Source organism: Anolis sagrei, chromosome Y (assembly GCF_037176765.1).
Source record: "Anolis sagrei isolate rAnoSag1 chromosome Y, rAnoSag1.mat, whole genome shotgun sequence".
Taxonomy (NCBI): Eukaryota; Metazoa; Chordata; class Lepidosauria; order Squamata; family Dactyloidae; genus Anolis; species Anolis sagrei.
In genome coordinates this window covers 71,469,084-71,487,839 of record NC_090035.1, presented here as the reverse complement: position 1 = coordinate 71,487,839, position 18,756 = coordinate 71,469,084, and the positions used below count along the sequence as shown (strand labels likewise).

The 18,756-nt window shown below is 44.2% G+C and overlaps 1 protein-coding gene and 1 pseudogene across 1 annotated transcript in view; one reads left to right on the top strand and one right to left on the bottom strand.

Moving 5' to 3' along the window:
* LOC132780109 (ras-related protein Rab-4B) overlaps nt 1-7,640 on the bottom strand; it is a 28,772-nt gene extending 21,132 nt beyond the window's left edge. Inside the window, exon 1 of the mRNA XM_067461745.1 lies at nt 7,429-7,640. Within this exon, the coding sequence (XP_067317846.1) occupies nt 7,429-7,444 (16 nt within the window). The 5' untranslated portion in view covers nt 7,445-7,640. The remainder of the gene's footprint in view (nt 1-7,428) is intronic.
* A 1,236-nt stretch (nt 7,641-8,876) lies between these two features.
* LOC137095391 (COP9 signalosome complex subunit 9 pseudogene) lies at nt 8,877-9,283 on the top strand (annotated as a pseudogene).
* Nucleotides 9,284-18,756: the final 9,473 nt, after the last annotated feature.

The window sequence follows — 18,756 nt, the reverse complement described above, 5'->3', positions numbered from 1 at the left end:
AGTTTCCAGTTTTGAAACAACTAAAACAACAATTTCTCACATCTCTCAAAATCATCACAAAAATCCTTCCAGATCACAAGCCATCCCAATTAGTCATTTGCTCCTTAAACATTCTTCAATGCCCACAATGTCTCTAGTTTCTGCTTTTGCATCAAAGCTGGCTTTGATCTCTCTAACATCCTAAAAAGTGGATCAAGCCCCTATAAAACTGTAGCAACAACAACATTCATGTGATTGCAGCGCATGTCCCACACTATACCACACCCTTCACTTTCTACCCACAGGCCAACGGCAACTGAATGCACACTTTTAAGGTCTATATTTGTTGATTGCATACTGTCAAAGCACCAGCCCATTCAGGTTAAATATGTTTTCCCAATGTGTTGTTGAAGGCTTTCATGGCCAGAATCACTGAGTTGCTGTGAGTTTTCTGAGCTTTATGGCCATGATCCAGAAGCATTCTCTCCTGACGTTTCACCCACATCTATGGCAGGCATCCTCAGAGATTGAGGGGTCTGTTGGAAACTAGGCAAGTGAGGTTTATATAACTGTGGAACGTCCAGGTTGGGAGAAAGAACTTTTGTCTGCTTGAGGCAAGTATGAATGTTACAAACTGCCACCTTAATTAGCATTTAATGGCCTTCCCGCTTCAAAGCCTGGTTGCTTCCTACCAAGGGGAATCCTTTGTTGGGAGGTGTTCACTGGCTCTGATTGATTCTTGTCTGGAATTCCCCTGCTTCTTAAGTGTTGCTCTTTATTTACTGTCATCATTTTAGAGTTTTTTTAAAAATACTGGTAGCCAGATTTTGTTCATTTTCATTGTTTTCTCCTTTCTGTTGAAATTGTCCACATGCTTGTGGATTTCAATGGCTTCTCTGTGTAGTCTGACATGGTGGTTGTGAGAGTGGTCCAGCATTTCTGCGTTCTCAAACAATATGCTGTTTGAAGCCCTAACATGAATCAAGGAACATGAAAGGCACTGCAGACTACTTCAACCTGAGAAGTCATCCATAGCAGAGCACCTGATGAACCAACCTGGACACAGCATATTATTTGAGGACACAGAAATGCTGGACCATTCTAAATCAGGACAGTAAATCAGGAGAGTAAATAAAGAGCAACACTCAGAAAACTTCACTTGCCTAGTTTCCAACAGACCCCTCAACCTCTGAGGATGCCTTGCCATAGATGTGGGCGAAATGTCAGGAGAGAATGTTTCTGGAATATGGCCATATAGCCCGGGAAACCCACAGCAACCTAGTAAATAGTCCCATGTCTGGAAGCTATTCCACCAATTTAACAGAACAGGTTTGCACAGTACATGCTGCAGAAACAGTTAAGTCTGGTTTCTTGCAATATTACAACTATTAAGATATTTTCATTTATTGGGTTGTTGTAGGTTTTTTCGGGCTATATGGCCATGTTCTAGAGGCATTATCTCCTGACATTTCGCCTGCATCTATGGCAAGCATCCTCAGAGGTAGTGAGGTACTGAGGATGCTTGCCATAAATGCAGGCAAAACGTCAGGAGAGAATGCCTCTAGAACATGGCCATATAGCCCGAAAACACCTACAACAACCCAGTGATTCCAGCCATGAAAGCCTTCGACAATATATTTTCATTTCTGTTTTCCAAGACCATCGTGTTCTCAGGGGACTGAATTAGAGACTTTTTCCAACTTTTGTTGTTGTTGTTCATTCGTTTCTGACTCTTCGTGACCTCATGGACCAGCCCACGCCAACTTTACAACTGTATTTTTCCACAAGACAGCGTTTCTCAACCTGGGGTTTAGTACCCCTGAGGGGGTTATGAGGGGATGTCAGAGAGGTCGCCGAAGACTATCAGGAAACACAGTGTTTTCTGTTGGCCATGGGGGGTTCTGTGTGGGAAGTTTGGCCCAATTCTAATTTTGGTGGGGTTCAGAATGCTCTTTGATTGTAGGTGAACTATAAATCCCATCAACTACAACTCCCAAATGTCAAAGGTCTATTTTCCGCAAACTCCACCAGTGTTAGCATTTGGGCATATTGAGTATTCTTGCCAAGTTTGGTCCAGATCCATCATTGTTTGAGTCCACAGTGCTCTCTGGATGTTGGTGAACTACAACTCCAACACTCAAGAACAACGCCCACCAAACCCTTCCAGTATTTTCTGTTGGTCATGGGAGTTCTGTGTGCCACGTTTGTTCAATCCCATCACTAGTGGAGTTCAGAATGCTCTTTGATTGTAGGGGAACTATAAATCCCAGCAAGTACAACTCCCAAATGACAAAATCAATACCCCCCCCCCCCAACCCCACCAGTATTCAAATTTGGGCATATCGGGTAATTGTGCCAAATTTGGTCCACTGAATGAAAATACATCCTGCATATCAGATATTTACATTATGATTCATAACAGTAGCAAAATGACAGTAATGAAGTAGCAACGAAAATAATGTTATGGTTGGGGGTCAGCACAACATAAGGAACTGTATTAAGGGGTCACGGCATTAGGACCACTGCTATAAGAAGTCTACAAACCATAGCTTTCTCTTTCACCCATTTTAAATTGCATCCTCTTGCCTCTCGGTGCTGCAAACTTCCCAGTTTCATAAGTGTTCTATATTAAACCGGTGCAGAACTGGTACAGTTTGGTATACAGGGGGATGTGTTTAGTGTTGTAACACTTTGAAAAACTATTCACTTAGCTAAGATCCTTATCTGACATGGAACCAGCACTCCGTTGCTCGATCTGGCTCACCTACCAAGGTGGCAATAAGGGTATAATTATCAGGAGACTGGCAATAAATAACATGTGTCCTGGTATTTCATTCAGGAACAGGAGTTTCCAAGATCTAAAGCCTCTATTTGCTTGTCTTACATGGAGGGAAAAAGAACAACCTGACCTAATGGAATGTAATGAGGGTGATTAGTGGGGAGCTGAAGTATTTCCTCCGCAAACAGGATATAATTATAATCTAAGTTTCCTCATCCTGCCTTCTTCAATTTATGAGCTCAGGAGAAGAATCGGAAGGGCTTTCAAGATGCCCACCCAGCAGTAATCCTTCAAGTCCGGTTTGAAAAATATGAAAACAAATAGCAGGGCTCTTCCGCTGCAAACCAATGGAACACAATCGGTTCATATGTGTGGTTAAATGGAAATTAACCAGGGGTTTGTTTCACAGCTTTGATGCAGATTTCCTGATGTCTACAACAAACCATCACTTTAGGCATGGAAAGGAAAAGAGGAAAGGTTGTGGTGCCATACACTGCTATGGGGAAAACAAGTAGTTATCTGGGCAAGCATTTGGTCCACATAGGAAGCATTCTCACAGCTTAAAATCCTGGTAAGGCTATGCCCTAAAATCAAAGCGTTGAAGAAAGCGAGAAGAAAGCCCCACCTTACTCCAAGGCAGTGTATCCACTGCCAACCAGCTCTTACTGTTAGGAAGTTCTTCCTAATATTTATGTGGAGTATTTTTTCCTACAGTTTGAATCTATTGCTCCACACTGTCCTAATCTCTTTAATGGAAAACTGTGTATCAGTATAATTGTCAGTATTACTGAATGTTGGAGCACCAGAAAACAAGCTTGCTCTTTCTCAATGGGACATCCTTTCCCATATTTAAACCTGGCTAACATGTTACTTTTTCATCAACTCTTCCCCAAGTTTCAGTTGACCCAGTTCTTTCAGCCGCTCCTCATAGGGCATGGCTTCTAAACCTTGGAGTATTTTGATGGCGCTTATCTGGACATTTGATAATATTCTTCTTGAACTGTGTTTTGTTTTTTGGTTTTTTTGTCGTGTCAGGAGCGACCTGAGAAACTGCAAGTCGCTTCTGGTGTGAGAGAATTGGCTGTCTGCAAGGACGTTGCCCAGGGGACACCCAGATGATCTGATGTTTTATCATCCTTGTGGGAGGCTTCTCTCATGTCCCCGCATGAGGAGCTGATAGAGGGAGCTCATCTGCCTTTCCCCGGATTCGAACCTGTGACCTGTTGGTCTTCAGTCCTGCCGGCACAGGGGTTTAACCCACTGCGCCACCGGGGGCTCCTTTGAACTGTGGTGCCAGAACTGGACACACTATGCTTCTAAATAAGGTCTAACCAAAGCAAATTAGAGTGAGACTATGGGCCCTTCCACAAAGCCCTTGCATCAACAAGAGACTCATGTCTGGATTGAGGTAAGTCATAGGGCCCTTCCACATAGCCCTATATCCCTGAACTCAATAACAGAAAACAGAATGTTGGTGGGCAGGAAAAGAGATTTAAAGATGGGCTTAAAGCCAAACTTAAAAACCCTGGAGAACTGAGAAGCCCTGGCCCTTGAGCGCTCCAGCTGGAGGTGAGCTGTAACCAGCAGTGCTGTAGAATTTGAAGAGGCATGAATGGAGGGCGTAAGAGAGAAACATGCCAAAAGGAAGGCACTGGTGGACTGCCTTCCACCTGGAAACCAATGCCCTCACTGCGGGAGAAGATGCAGATCAAGAATAGGGCTCACCTACAGGCCCACCGCCAGCACACTGATCCTGGAAGACTATCCTACTTGGACAACAAGGGATCGCCTAAGTAAGTAAAGTAAGTATATCTCAGAATATCAAGGCAGAAAATCCAACATTATCTGAGTGTGGCCTCTGATAACCCAGCTCAAAGCAGATATTGTGGGATTTTCTACCTTTATATTCTGGGATATAGGGCTATGTGGAAGGGCCCTATGACTTACCTCGATCCAGGCATGAATCTCCTGTTGATGCAGCCTAGAATTGCATTGGCCCTTTTAGCCGCAGCATGACAATGCTGGCTCACATTCAGCTTATGGTCTATTATGGCCCCTTCCACACAGCTGTATAAAATCCCACATTATCTGCTTTGAACTGGGTTATATGGCAATGTAGACTCTGATAACCCAGTTCAAAGAAGATAGTGTGGATTATCCGCCTTGATATTCTGGGTTATATGGCTGTGGAAGGGCCCTGAGACTCCTAGATCCATTTCCCATGGATTGTTTACAAGTCAGGCGTAACCCATCCTATATCTGCCTATATCTAGGCAGAAAATCCCACAATATCTGCTTTGAACTGGGGTATCTGATAGGCCTGGGCAATGCATGATTCTAAATGTTTCTAAAGTACTTACAAAACTAAAGTTCTGGTGGTGAAAATTTCAGAACTCTAACAAAACTCTCAAAATTTCATTATAAATGGCAGTTCCTAATTGGTTCTATCATAAAAATCACTAATAATGAAATAATAATTGAATTTTGAGAGTTTTGTTAGAGTTCTGAAATTTTCACCACCAGAACTTTAGTTTTGTAAGTACTTTAGAACCATTTAGAACCATGGATTGCCCAGGCCTAGTATCTGAGTCTACACTGCCATATATCCCAATTCAAAACAGATAATGTGGGATTTTATTCAGCTGTGTGGAAGGGGCCCTTGTTTCCACAACAAGACATTTTTTTCAAAATCCAATTATCACAGGCACAGAAAGTGAGGTGAAATCTTCTGAACAGGAGCTCAGACAGCAAAACAAACACAACAGGAGAGATATACATATGTATATATGTGTGGGAGATTACTCTTAAGAAATGTACATGTTCAGATTTACAAACAAATTCAATTTAAGAACAAATCTACAGAACCAATCTTGTTTGTAATTTTGGCAACTGGCTGTATTTCCCCCAGTTGATAATACAATTTGGGATTGTTTTGGCCCAGCTCTCTGAGGCCCCCTCTACAATGCCATATAACATCCAGATTATCTGGGTTATACGGCAGTGTAGACTCATGTAATCCAGTTCAAAGCAGAAAATGTGGATCATCTGTTTTGATAATCTGGATTCTATGGCAGTGCAGACTCACCTAACCCAGTTCAAAGCAGATAAATGTGGATTCTCTGTTTTGATAATCTGGATTATAGGGCAGTGTAGACTCATATAATCCAGTTCAAAGCAGACAAATGCGGATTCTCTGCTGTGATAACCTGGATTATATGGCAGTGTAGACTCATATAATCCATTTCAAAGCAGATAACTTGGATTTTTTTTGATAATCCAGATTATACGGCAGTGTAAACTAATATGTACAGTCCAGTTCAAGGCAAATAAATGAGGATTCTCTGATGTGATAATCTGGATTCTATGGCAGTGTAGACCCATATAATCCGGGGTGTTTTTCTGTCGTGTCAGGAGCGACTTAAGAAACTGCAAGTTGCTTCTGGTGTGAGAGAATTGGCAGTCTGCAAAGACGTTGCCCAGGGGACGCCCAGATGATTTTATGTTTTCATCTTCCTTCTGGATGGCTTCTCTCATGTCCCCGCATGAGGAGGTGGAGCTGATAGAGGGAGCTCTTCAGCCTCTCCCCGGATTTGAATCTGCGACCTGTTGGTCTTCAGTCCTGCCGGCACAGGGGTTTAACCCACTGCGCCACCGGGGGCTCCATGTAATCCGATTCAAAGCAGATAATGTGGATTTGTTGATAATACGGATTATACGGTAGTGTAGACTAATATGTATAATCCAGTTCAAAGGAGATAAATACGGATTCTCTGCTGTGATAATCTGGATTATATGGCAGTGTAAACTCATATAATCCAGTTCAAAGCAGAACGTATAGATTTTCTGTGATAATCCGGATTATACGGCAGTGTAAACTAATACGTATAATCCAGTTCAAAGCAGATAAATGAGGATTCTCTGCCATGATAACCTGGATTATATGGCAGTGTAGACTCATATAATCCAGTTCAAAGCAGATCGCATAGATTTTCTGTGATAATCCAGATTATATGGCAGTGTAAACTAATACGTATAATCCAGTTCAAAGCAAATAACGTGGATTTCCTTTGATAATCCGGATTACATGGCAGTGTTGACTCATATAATCTAGTTCAAAGCAGATGTGAATTCTCTGCTTTGATCATCTGGATTGTACGGCAGTGTCGAAGAGAGGTTGAGGTCCTTTCAGATCCTGAAAGCTGTCCTTGAGTGGGTCACACTCTCTCAGCCTCAGAGGAAGGCCATGGCAAACCTCTTCTGAGCAAAACCTTGCTCAGAGTCATAAAACAAAAGGCTTGTTGTTGTTGTTTTCCCAGTATTATCAATGTGTAGCTTTGCATCTTATCTTTAAAGCAGACATGGGGAAACTTGGGCCCTCCAGGTGTTTGGGACTTCAACTCCCACAATTCCTAACAGCCTCAGGCCCTGAAAGGCTGTTAGGAATTGTGGGAGTTGAAGTCCCAAACACCTGGAGGGCCCAAGTTTCCCCATGCCTGCTTTAAAGAGGAAGAGAAACAGACTCTAGCAGACCCAGCAGCCCTTCCCCATTTCTCACTCAGCCACCACTAAAGCTGCTGACCTCCTCGTGATTCCTTCAGGCCTCCCAAAAGACAGGCCCCAGACTTAGTTTTCAACACAGACACCCACATTCCGCTTAAGATCCGCTTTACCATAAGTCTCAGACATGGCTGGCTCGGTGGGGAGGGAGGCAGCCCCTCTCCTCTTCCCTCTCCTCCTCCTCTTCCCTTCTTTTCTTCTCTCCTTCCTTCTCTCACTGAGGCAGCTGCTGCTCCTGGGAACGACTCTCAAAACATGGCGGCGCCCAGGGAGCCGGCCAATATGGCGGCCACCGGGAGACGAGGCGTTTCCGGGTTGTCGCTCCTCTCTGCGTCGCTCAGTCTGACGTCACGCGCAGTAAAAACAACCTTAGCCACGCCCCCTTTGTTTCTTCTATGAAAACGCGTTGAAACAGCGACCTCTAGCGCTCGAAAGCCAGAATGCACCGAGGCAGAACACAAACTTGGAAATACGTTTTATAACTAGGTTCTTGTAGGGGCTATAGGGGCATGTTCTAGAGGCATTTCTCCTGACGTTTCGCCTGCATCTATGGCAAGCATCCTCAGAGGTAGTGAGGTCTGTTGGAAATAGGAAAAAGGGTTTATATATCTGTGGAATGACTGAGGTGGGGCAAAGAGCTCTTCTCTGCTGGAGCTAGGTGTGAATGTTTCAGCTGACCACCTTCATTAGCATTTGAAGGCCTGGCTGAGCCTGGGAAAATGTTCTGTTGAGAGGTGTTAAGCTGTGCCTGGTTGTTAACTGGTCGTGTCAGGATTGACTCCTGGTGTGAGAGAATTGGCCGTCTTCAAGGACTTTGCCCAGGGGACGCCTGGATGATTTGATGTTTTTATCATCCTTGTGGGAGGCTTCTCTCATGTCCCCGCATGAGGAGCTGGAGCTGATAGAGGGAGCTCATCCACCTCTCCCTGGATTCGAAACCACGACCTGTCGGTCTTCAGTCCTGCCGGCACAGGGGTTTAACCCACTGCGCCACCGGGGGCTCCTTTAACCGACTGTGCCACTGGCTTAGAAACTATAAATCAGTATAGAAACCTCTTGTGTGGCTTTCTTTTTAGGATTGGACTTCCTTTTGCTTTGCTCTCAATGTAACCTGTTTTAGGTGCAAAATGCACTCATGCTGTAAGGATATCAAAACATCATCTATATAAATAAAAATGTAATGTTCATTCCTGGGATTAACATAGCTCAAAAACCACTGGGCGAATTGACACCAAATTTGGACACAATACACCCACCGGGCCAGCAAGTGACCATCACTTATAAAAACACTGACAAACACAGCAGAAGGGACTTAAAAAGCCCAAAAAAAATACATTACAATGCTTGCGCAAAACCACATATATACATATATACAAATATATACATACGTATACACATATATACACACACAAAACACATATACACATACTGGGCCACATCAATGCGACAGCTAGTCTATACAAATATAAATGTAATGTTTGTTCGTGGGATTAACATAACTCAAAAACCACTGGACGAATTGCCGGCCGGAAGTTGGCGGGCGGTAGGATTGCTGAGGGGAGACATGAAGCCGGCAGTGGACAAGATGTTCCCGGAAGGCGCGGGGCCTTATGTCGACCTGGATGAGGCTGGAGGAAGTACAGGTCTGTTGATGGATTTAGTGGCTAATGAGAAAGCAGTACATGCAGACTTCTTTAACAATTTTGAAGATATGTTTGACGACATTGATATACAGTGAAAATGATAATCAGCAACGCAGTGCAAACTACTTAAGGCTTTTTGGTAGAGGCTGATCGGAAACCAAAGGAAAATGGGAATATTGTTTCCAAAACATGAAAGCAAACCATGAACTGGCTATCAGTGCATGGAGAAGAAAGGTGTGGACATGCTTCCTTTAGGAGATAGGTAGTTGTGCAGTTTTTGAGTCTTGCTTCAATAACATGTGAATAAATAAATATTTATTTTCAAGGGTTTTAAAAATTACTTCTTTCATTAAAATGATTTGTAATGAAACATAAATTCAGTAAAGAACCCCTTCCACCACTGGACGAATTGAGACCAAATTTGGACACAATACATGTATCAGGCCAACGAGTGACCATCACTCATAAAAACACTGAAAAACACAGCGGAAGAAACTTAAAAACCCCAAAAACAAAAATTACAGCGCATGTGCAAAACCATATATAGATATAGATATAGATATGCAAACACACATATATACACATATACACAAATATATATACACACACACATACACACACAACACACAACACATACACAGATTGGGACACAGAAACACGTGGCGGGACGGCTAGTATATAAATAAATATGTAATGTTGGTTTGTGGGATTAACATAATCATAGAATCATAGAATCATAGAATCAAAGAGTTGGAAGAGACCTCATGGGCCATCCAGTCCAATCCCCTACCAAGAAGCAGGAGTATTGCATTCAAATCACCCCTGACAGATGGCCATCCAGCCTCTGCTTAAAAGCTTCCAAGGAAGGAGCCTCCACCACACTCCGGGGCAGAGAGTTCCACTGCTGAATGGCTCTCACAGTCAGGAAGTTCTTCCTCGTGTTCAGATGGAATCTCCTCTCTTGTAGTTTGAAGCAGGCCTGTAGCAAGGGGGTGGTTTTAGGGGTTCAACCCCCCCCCCCCGAAATGTTTCAGATTTTTTTAAAAACCTGGTTTACTCATGAATTTTAACTGGTTAACCCAATCCGCATGCTACTAAGTCTATGAGATGCAAAAAAATAAGAGTCCCTCCAGAACTGCAAGCACTATCTCAAGCAAATATTGACAATTTATTCACACTGTCATTACTTGCAGGAATAACCGATGTAGTGAAGCAACCAAGTGGGGTGTGTTTGTGTTGAATGCTCTCATTAAGGAGGCCAGACTTGGTGGAGGTGGTTGACAGGCAGAGCTGCAGGCTATTGAAGGCTGCTCTGCCTCCTGCTGTGCTCTTTGCCTCAGTGTGAGCTAGGAGGCAGGTTTCAACCCCCTCCCCCGCGAAATTTAAAACACACCCCCCCGCAAAATTTTCAACCCCTCCCGAATTTTTTTTCCGGCTACGGCCCTGGTTTGAAGCCATTGTTCCGCGTCCTAGTCTGCAAGGAAGCAGAAAACAAGCTTGCTCCTTCCTCTCTGTGGCTTTCTCTCACATATTTATACATGGCTAACTCAAAAACCACTGGATGAATTGACACCAAATTTGGACACAATAGACCCATCAGGCCAATGAGTAACCATCACTCATAAAACATTGAAAAACACTGCAGAAGAGACATCAAAAGCCAAAAAACAAAAAATACATTACAATGCATGCACAAAACCACATATATATACGCAAACACACATATACACAAATATATACACACATGCATACACACACAAAACACTTATACACAGCCTGGGCCACAGCAATACATGGCAAAGGACGGCTAGTAAAGTATAAAGCCAGTGATTTGGAGATCTTGGGTGCATCTACACTTATCACGGGCAAACTTCATCTATCCAGGTGTTTTGGACTTCAACTCCCACAATTTCTAATAGCCAGTACTGTTAGCAACTGTGGGCCGAAGTTTGCCCATGCCTCATCTACACTGTAGAATTAATGCAGTTCGATACCACTTTAACTGCCGTGGCTCAATGCTATGAAATCCTGGGCTTATAGCTTAATGAGGCACCAGAACTTTTGGGGGAAAGAAGTCCAACGTCCTTGTTGAACTACAACTCCCAGGATTCTATCATATACAGCCTTGACAGATAAAGTGGCAGTGGCATCAAACTGCATTTATTCTGCAGTGTAAGCTTCCTGAAATGGTCACATTTCAAAGTACAGTATAACTATACAATGCTCATTTCCATCAGAGGATGGCAGCCCTGAGCTGTTTTTGCTCCAGAAAAGGCTGGAATTGTGCAACTCACCTGCTCCATTTAAGAGTTGTTGTGACACCACCACAGTTGCAAAACAAACAAACAAACAAAACAGGAAAAACCTAAAGATAGAGAGGAGGAGAAATGCTGTGATTTTTCAAAAAATATTATTTTTTTGAGTTTTACATGCTGTTAATTGCACACATTTTTTTTAAAAAAAACAACAACAGTGCATGAATGGAAAGAAACAGGTTTCTGATTTTTAATTTTTTTAATTGGTTTTAATCTTCTGTGATCCTCTGTCCCATTATTGGGGAAAAGACAGAATAAAAACAAATTAGACAATAATAAAGTTGTTATTGTGTGCTTTTGAGTTGTTTCCAACTGATGGCAACTCTCAGGCTTATCTATTATTTATTTATTTATTTATTTACAGTATTTATATTCCGCCCTTCTCACCCCGCAGGGGACTCAAGGCGGATTACAATGCACATATACATGGCAAACATTCAATGCCATGTATATATGCATTGTAGGGCGGAATATAAATACTGTAAATAAATAAATATATAGACAGACACAGAGGCAATTTAACATTCCAGCTTGCCGGCTTTATGAGGGTATGCTCAGTTCTGGCCACAGGGGGAGCTGTCGCTTCACCATCCACTTGTGGAGTACTTCCTCATTCTTACGCATGCTGCTGGAAGGTTTTATGGTGTCGTAAATTAATTAAATTAGGCTCCCCGCATAAAGCGGTACCTAAATTTCCTACTTGACAAATGCAACTGTCTTTCGGGGTGCATAAGTCAACAGCAAGCTAGACTATTAATGGTCAGGAGCTCACTCCGACCTGGGCTGGCTTCGAACTCATGATCTCTCAGTCAGTAGTGATTCAATGCAGCTGGCTGCTAACTAGCTATGCCACAGCTAGTTTTCTTGATAGGATTTGTTCAGAGGAGAGTTGACATTATTGTCCTCTGAAGCTGAAAGAATGTGATCTTCTTGTGCTCATTAGTGAGTTTCCATGTCTAAGGAGATATTCGAACTTTGATCTCACAAGTGTCCCCAGTCCAATAAATCAAACCATTGCACCTGTGTGCTTTTTTCAAGCCCCCTTCTATACTGATATATAATCCAGGTTATGAAAATGGATAATCCACATTATCTGCTTTGAACTGAGTTATACGAGTCTACATTGCCATATAATCCATTTCAAAGCAGATTATCTGGATTTTATATGGCAGTGTAGAAGGGGCCTCAGATCCTCCTGTCGATGTGATTATGGTTGCTCCTGGGGGCCATTTAGCTGGAGGGTTTGGCACAAATATAGAGGATTAATTGAAAAACAACATACACATAGTGTTTGGCTTTGCCAAGCAACATAAGATTGCAATCAAGTCTGCAAAAATTATGTTGCAAGTCGCTTCTGGTGTGAGAGAATCAGCAATCTCAGCAAGCAAGAGTCCAAAAGTGGCAGGCTAAAACCCGGAACCTCAACCCATGGCTGATACTGGATGAGAGCCTCCCCGCTGGACACACAGAAGACTGGGCAACTTGGAAGGCACTAAACAGACTGTGATCTGGCACCACGAGATGCAGAGCACACCTTAAGAAATGGGGCCACACTAAGTGGGGTCCTCGACATGCAAGTGTGGAGAAGAGCAAACCACAGACCACTTACTACAATGCAGTCTGAGCCCTGCCACATGCACAATGGAGGACCTCTTTATAGCAACACATATAGCACATATAGCACTCCAAGTGGCAAGCTTCTGCTCAAAGGTCATTTAGTATAATGCCAAGTTTTTAAAATACAGTACTCTCAATTCGCTTTGGATACAATAAACAAATATTAATGAGGAAGAAGACACAAGCTAGGAAAGGCTACAGCAGTTTACTTTTGCCAGAGCTGATTGAGAAGGAAAAGATTCAGCCCCTCTCCTCTCTTTGAATTCAGTCTAAATGAAATAGAATAAGCTGAGGACAAAGGAGGAAAGGAAGAGGAGAAATGGGGATGTTCTCAAAATAGCTGGGAAAGTGGGATGGCAGAGGATGAATCGGAACTGTCTTTGCCAAATCTAGGGTGTTAAAATCGTCTGGGGAGGCCCTGCTCTCAGTCCCGCCTGCGTCACAAGTACGTTTGGAAGGGACGAGAGACAGGGCCTTCTCAGTGGTGGCCCCTCAGCTGTGGAACGCCCTTCCTACAGATATTAGATCGGCTCCCTCCCTGTTGACATTTCAGAGGAAAGTGAAGACCTGGTTGTTCGAGCAGGGAGTGCAACGAAAATAGGAATATGGAACAATTGGATGATGAGACTGGATTTCGATTTTAACTATGAGACGCTAATTAGATGTTTTTTTTTTGTTTATATTGAGTGTATGCTATTGTTTTAATTGTTTTTAGCTGTTTTATGATGTTTTTGAGCATTGAATGTTGCTATTGTTATCCGCTCTGAGTCGCCCGAGAGCTGAGAAGAGCGGTATACAAATATAGTAAATAATAAACTAACTATTTGCGAAACATCAGGAGAAAAATTGCCTCCAGAACATGACCATATAGCCTGGAAAAACCTACAACAACCCACTAACTATTTGCAGTTTGGATTTCCAGCTGCAATATATATTACTCAGGCAAGGGTTGTTGGGTTGTGAGCATCAGCCCTACCAGGTGATTCTGTGACCAATGCGCAGCAAAAGACCTGCTTTGCGACCGTTGCCAACTCAGTCACAAGGAAATAAGCCTGACCAAGCCAATGCCTGGCACCGCACAAGGAACAGCTAATCCTTCGATGTGAAACTTGCAAAGGAGCTGGCAAAGCAACCAGGAGGGGCAGCGGATTGGTCTGGAAGGTTCTGACCCAGGTGGATAGCAGGGCAAGAGAAGTATTGGCAAAACAAGAGGGCAAGCAACTCTTAGAAGGACATACTAGTCCAGGCATGGGCCAACTTTGGCCCTCCAGGTGTTTTGGACTTCAACTCCTACAATTCCTAACAGTCTGGACTTGGAAAAAGTGATTTTTGCCATGAAAGCCTTTTACAACACATTGCCTTCAAGTTGTTTCCAACTTACACCAACCCATTGTAGGGTTATCTTGGCGAGATATATTCAGAATAGGTTGAGAGGGGATTCCAATCCTGGTCTCCAGAGTCCTGATCCAATGCTCGTATACATATCTGAGAATCTGGGTATCCTCTCCTCCGTGTTTTCCTGTTGCACTTAGCGTGTGGAGTATGTATGTTTTCATGTGTAGAGGTGGAATGGGCAGATTGTTGTCTGTTTCAATGCCAGCCTCATTATCTGCACACGAATGAACGCTTACCTTGGGCACCCTGTTGCCCACCTGAGCCTTGGAGAGACCCAGGTTCGTTCTTCCCAGCCTCCTTTTTCAACTGTGCAAAGTTTTCCAAAATCTGGTGAAAGGCTGACTCATAAAAGAGCAGCTGACTCTGCTGAAGATAAGGAAACGGAGATAAGAAGGCAATAGAAACTTCTATACAAGCCAGCTGGCGCAGGCTATCTTGCTTGAGGGAAGGGGGGGCAGACCTATAAAACTTTCTTGTCCTGTCTGTTGAAGGCAAGTGTGAATGTTGCAATTGGCCACCTTGATTAGCACTGAATGGCCTTGCAGATTCAAAGCCTGGCTGCTTCCTGCTTGGGGGAGTCCTTTGTTGGGAGGTGTTAGCTGCCCCTGGTTTTTGTTTTATTTTATTTTTTGCATCTGGATTGACTTGAGAAATCGCAAGTCACCTCTGTTCTGAGAGAATTGGCTGTCTGCAAGTCACTTCTGACGCGCGCGCACACACACAAAACACAACATGTCGATGCATGAATTTAATAGGTCTTTCATAGGCAAGGAATATTCAGAGATGGTCTGCCATTTCTTTTCTCTAAAACATAAACTACATCCCCATGTATTAATGCATTCAAATCATAACCTGATCATATTTTTTTTTTCAGTATCAGGAGCGACTTGAGAAACTGCAAGTTGCTTCTGGTGTGAGAGAATTGACCGTCTGAAAAGACGCTGCCCAGGAGACATCCAGATGTTTTGATGTGTTACTATCCATGTGGGAGGCTTCTCTCATGTCCCTACATGGGAAGCTGGAGCTGACAGAGGGAGCTCATTCACGCTTTCCTCAGATTAAAACCTCCGTCTATTATTATATTACCTCTATTATTTAATACAGACAGTCTGAGTTAAACGACATTCCCATGTATTAATGCATTCGAATCATAACCTGATCAGATTTTTTTTCTGTGTCAGGAGTGACTTGAGAAACTGCAAGTTGCTTCTGGTGTGCGAAAATTGTCCATCTGCAAGGATGTTGCCCAGGGGTGTCTGGATGTTTTGATGTTTGCCCATCCTTGTGGGAACCTTCTCTCATGTCCCCTCATGGAGAGCTGAAGCTGATAGAGGGAGCTCATCCACACTCTCTCCGGATTCGAACCTGCGACCTGTCGATCTTCAATCCTGCCGGCATAGGGGTTTAACCCAATGTGCCACCGGGGGCTCCCAGATGACCCTGATGAGTGAATGTTCCAATTGGCCACTTTGGTTAGCATCCAATAGCCTTGAAGTTTCAAGATCTGGCTTCTTACTGCCCGAAAAATTCACAACAACCGTTTTTCTGGTCATGAAAGCCTTCGACAATACATTTAATGTCATTATTTTCCTGATCTAGGGAAATGTGGAACACTGGGAAGAAGTATACTATGCAAGCACTTGACTTTGGAAAGAAGTATACCATGCAAGCACTTGACTTTGGAAAGAAGTATACCATGCAAGCACTTGACTTTGGCACTGAAGAAGGCACAAACCTCCAAACATTTGTGTTCAAAGTTGGAGAAGAAAGATGGGGATTTGGCCTTCTCTGGCTCTTAGCAACCCCCTTTTGAGAACTTTCCCTCACCGAGTGGTTTGAGGGAATGGGGTTCCTGAGTGGTTCTCCCCCTGTCCCTGCTGACTGTGGGGTTGGCAAGCTTTTTTCCTCTCTTTTGCCTCTCCCTGCTGGCAGGATCCAACTTGACGCGGAGGAGGAAATGCCCAGCTGCGCCCTGCCCCTGAGCGCCTGCAACCTGGGCTGTTTGCTTGGCAGGGACAGGCTGTTCTTGCCGGAGCCGGCTCTGCTGTTCTCTCAGGGCCTGGCCTCACCCCGGCCCCTCCTCTGGCCTCCCAAAGCGAGACTGGGCTTGCAGGGACTTGCCTCTGGAAGTGGCAGGACTGGAAATCCCAAGTGGGCGCTTGGAGGGCAATGGAGACCTGGGTGTCTTTTGCACCACCTGATTGCAGAGCAGGTGGGAATGAGAAGCTGGCATCACACCAAGTTGATGAGTCTAGGTCAGGCATGGGCCAACTTTGGCCCTCCAAGTGTTTTGGACTTACAAATTGTGGGAGTTGGGAGTCCAAAGCACTTGGAGGGCCCAAGTTTGCCCATGCTGATTTAGATTCAGAAACTGGACCATATGACAGTGTTAAGCTTCTCTCATTCCTGACCACAATATTGTGACTGAGGGGGAAAAGGAAAAGGCCCAATGCCAGAGATACAGCTTAATGGTGTAGCATTAGAAAATATTGACAATTTCCATTACCTTGGCAGCCACCTCTCCACCAAAGTCAACATCGACACCGAAATACACCACCTGAGCTCTGCAAGTGCAGCATTTTTCCGAATGAAGCAGAGAGTGTTTGAGGACCGGGACATCCGTAGGGAGACCAAGGTGATTGTTTATAAAGCTATTGTCCTCCCAACCCTGCTATACGCGTGTGAGACGTGAACTGTCTACACACGTCACATGCAACTCCTGGAACGATTCCATCAGCGTTGCCTCCGGAAAATCCTGCAAATCTCTTGGGAAGACAAGCGGACAAATGTCAGTGTGCTGGAAGAAGCAAAGACCACCAGCATTGAAGGGATGGTCCTCCACCACCAACTCCGCTGGACCGGCCACGTTGTCCAGATGCCCAACCACCGTCTCCCAAAGCAGTTGCTCTACTCCAAACTCAAGAACGGAAAATGGAATATTGGTGGACAGGAAAAGAGATTTAAAGATGGGTTTAAAGCCAACCTTAAAAACTCTGGTATAGATACTGAGAACTGGGAAGCCCTGCCCCTTGAGCACTCCAGCTGGAAGTCTGCTGTGACCAGCAGTGCTGCAGAACCTGAAGAGTCATGAATGGAGGATGAAAGAGAGAAACGTGCCAAGAGGAAGGCGCGTCAGGCCAACCTCGACCAAGACCGCCTTCCACCTGGAAACCAATGCCCTCACTGCGGGAGAAGATGCAGGTCAAGAATAGGACTCCACAGTCACCTACGGATCCACAAGAATACTGCTCCTGGAAGACTTCCCAACTTAGTCAACGAGGGATTACCTAAGTAAAGTAAGGGCCCAGGTTTGCCCGTGCTGATCTAGATTCAGAAACCAGACCATATGACAGTGTTAGGCTTCTCTCATCCCAGACCACAATATTGTGACTGAGGGGGGGGGGGGGGGGAAGGAAAGGGCCTGAGGCTGTTAGGAATTGTGGGAGTTGAAGTCCAAAACACTTGGAGGCCCCAAGTTTACCCATGCCTGGAATGTTATAGGTATCAAATACCACTGCAACCTACTGCCGAATCTCCAAATCCTTCCCTCCCAACCCAATGCTCACCTGCAATAGCAGCCCATGATGGAAGCATGCATTCAGAATATTATAAATAGCTTATTATTTTTAATCGTTTCCATAAGGAGAGACATCAAATGGATTTTCAACCCCCAGGGCAAAAAAAAATAATAATTCCAGTGTAAATTGCAACACCGCTCCACTTCTTTAGGTTGCAGGAATGTTTTTCCTCTTGGAATCATGAAAGTTCCTTGATTCTTTTTTCCTCCCCAAAGTTCGTCAAGCATATCATTTCCAGTTTCTTTTCCCAGGAGGGTGGGTTTCATACAGTGAGGCGTACCACCCAAAATGATCTCATTCTCCCATGAGGAGCACCAACCATTCTGGAATTGCAAACAATCAGAGCAGAAAGAAAGTCCAAGATTTTTCAGAATTTCACAGGCGGAAAGCTGCATCGTTGCGTTTTCTCCCAGGCAAAAGGTGCCAGCAATTGGGCTGCAGGTGACCCAGGAATCTGGCTACGTTTACCAACCACTTCCGAGAGAGAAACAGAGAACGGAAAGAGAAGCTCACAATGGAAAATTAGAGCTGCCGCACCTCTGGAAACCTCAAAGTAAATTAAAAAACCGGGAAGTGGTGGTTTGCACAGATCCGGCAGTACAAAGAAAATTAAGGTCAGGCAAAAACAAACCTATGCAGGGTGTGTGTGTTTGTGTTAAAGCAATGAGCTGCTAAAGTTGTTGACCGAAAGGTCACAGGCTCAAATCCAGGGAGAGGCATGAGCTTCCACTGTCAGTCCCAGCTTCTGCCAACCTAGCAGTTTGAAAACATGAAAATGTGAGATCAATAGGTACTGCTCCGGCGGGAAGGTAATGGGGCTCTATGCAGTCATGCCGGCCACATGACCTTGGAGGTGTCTACGGACAACGCCGGCTCTTCGGCTGAGAAATGGA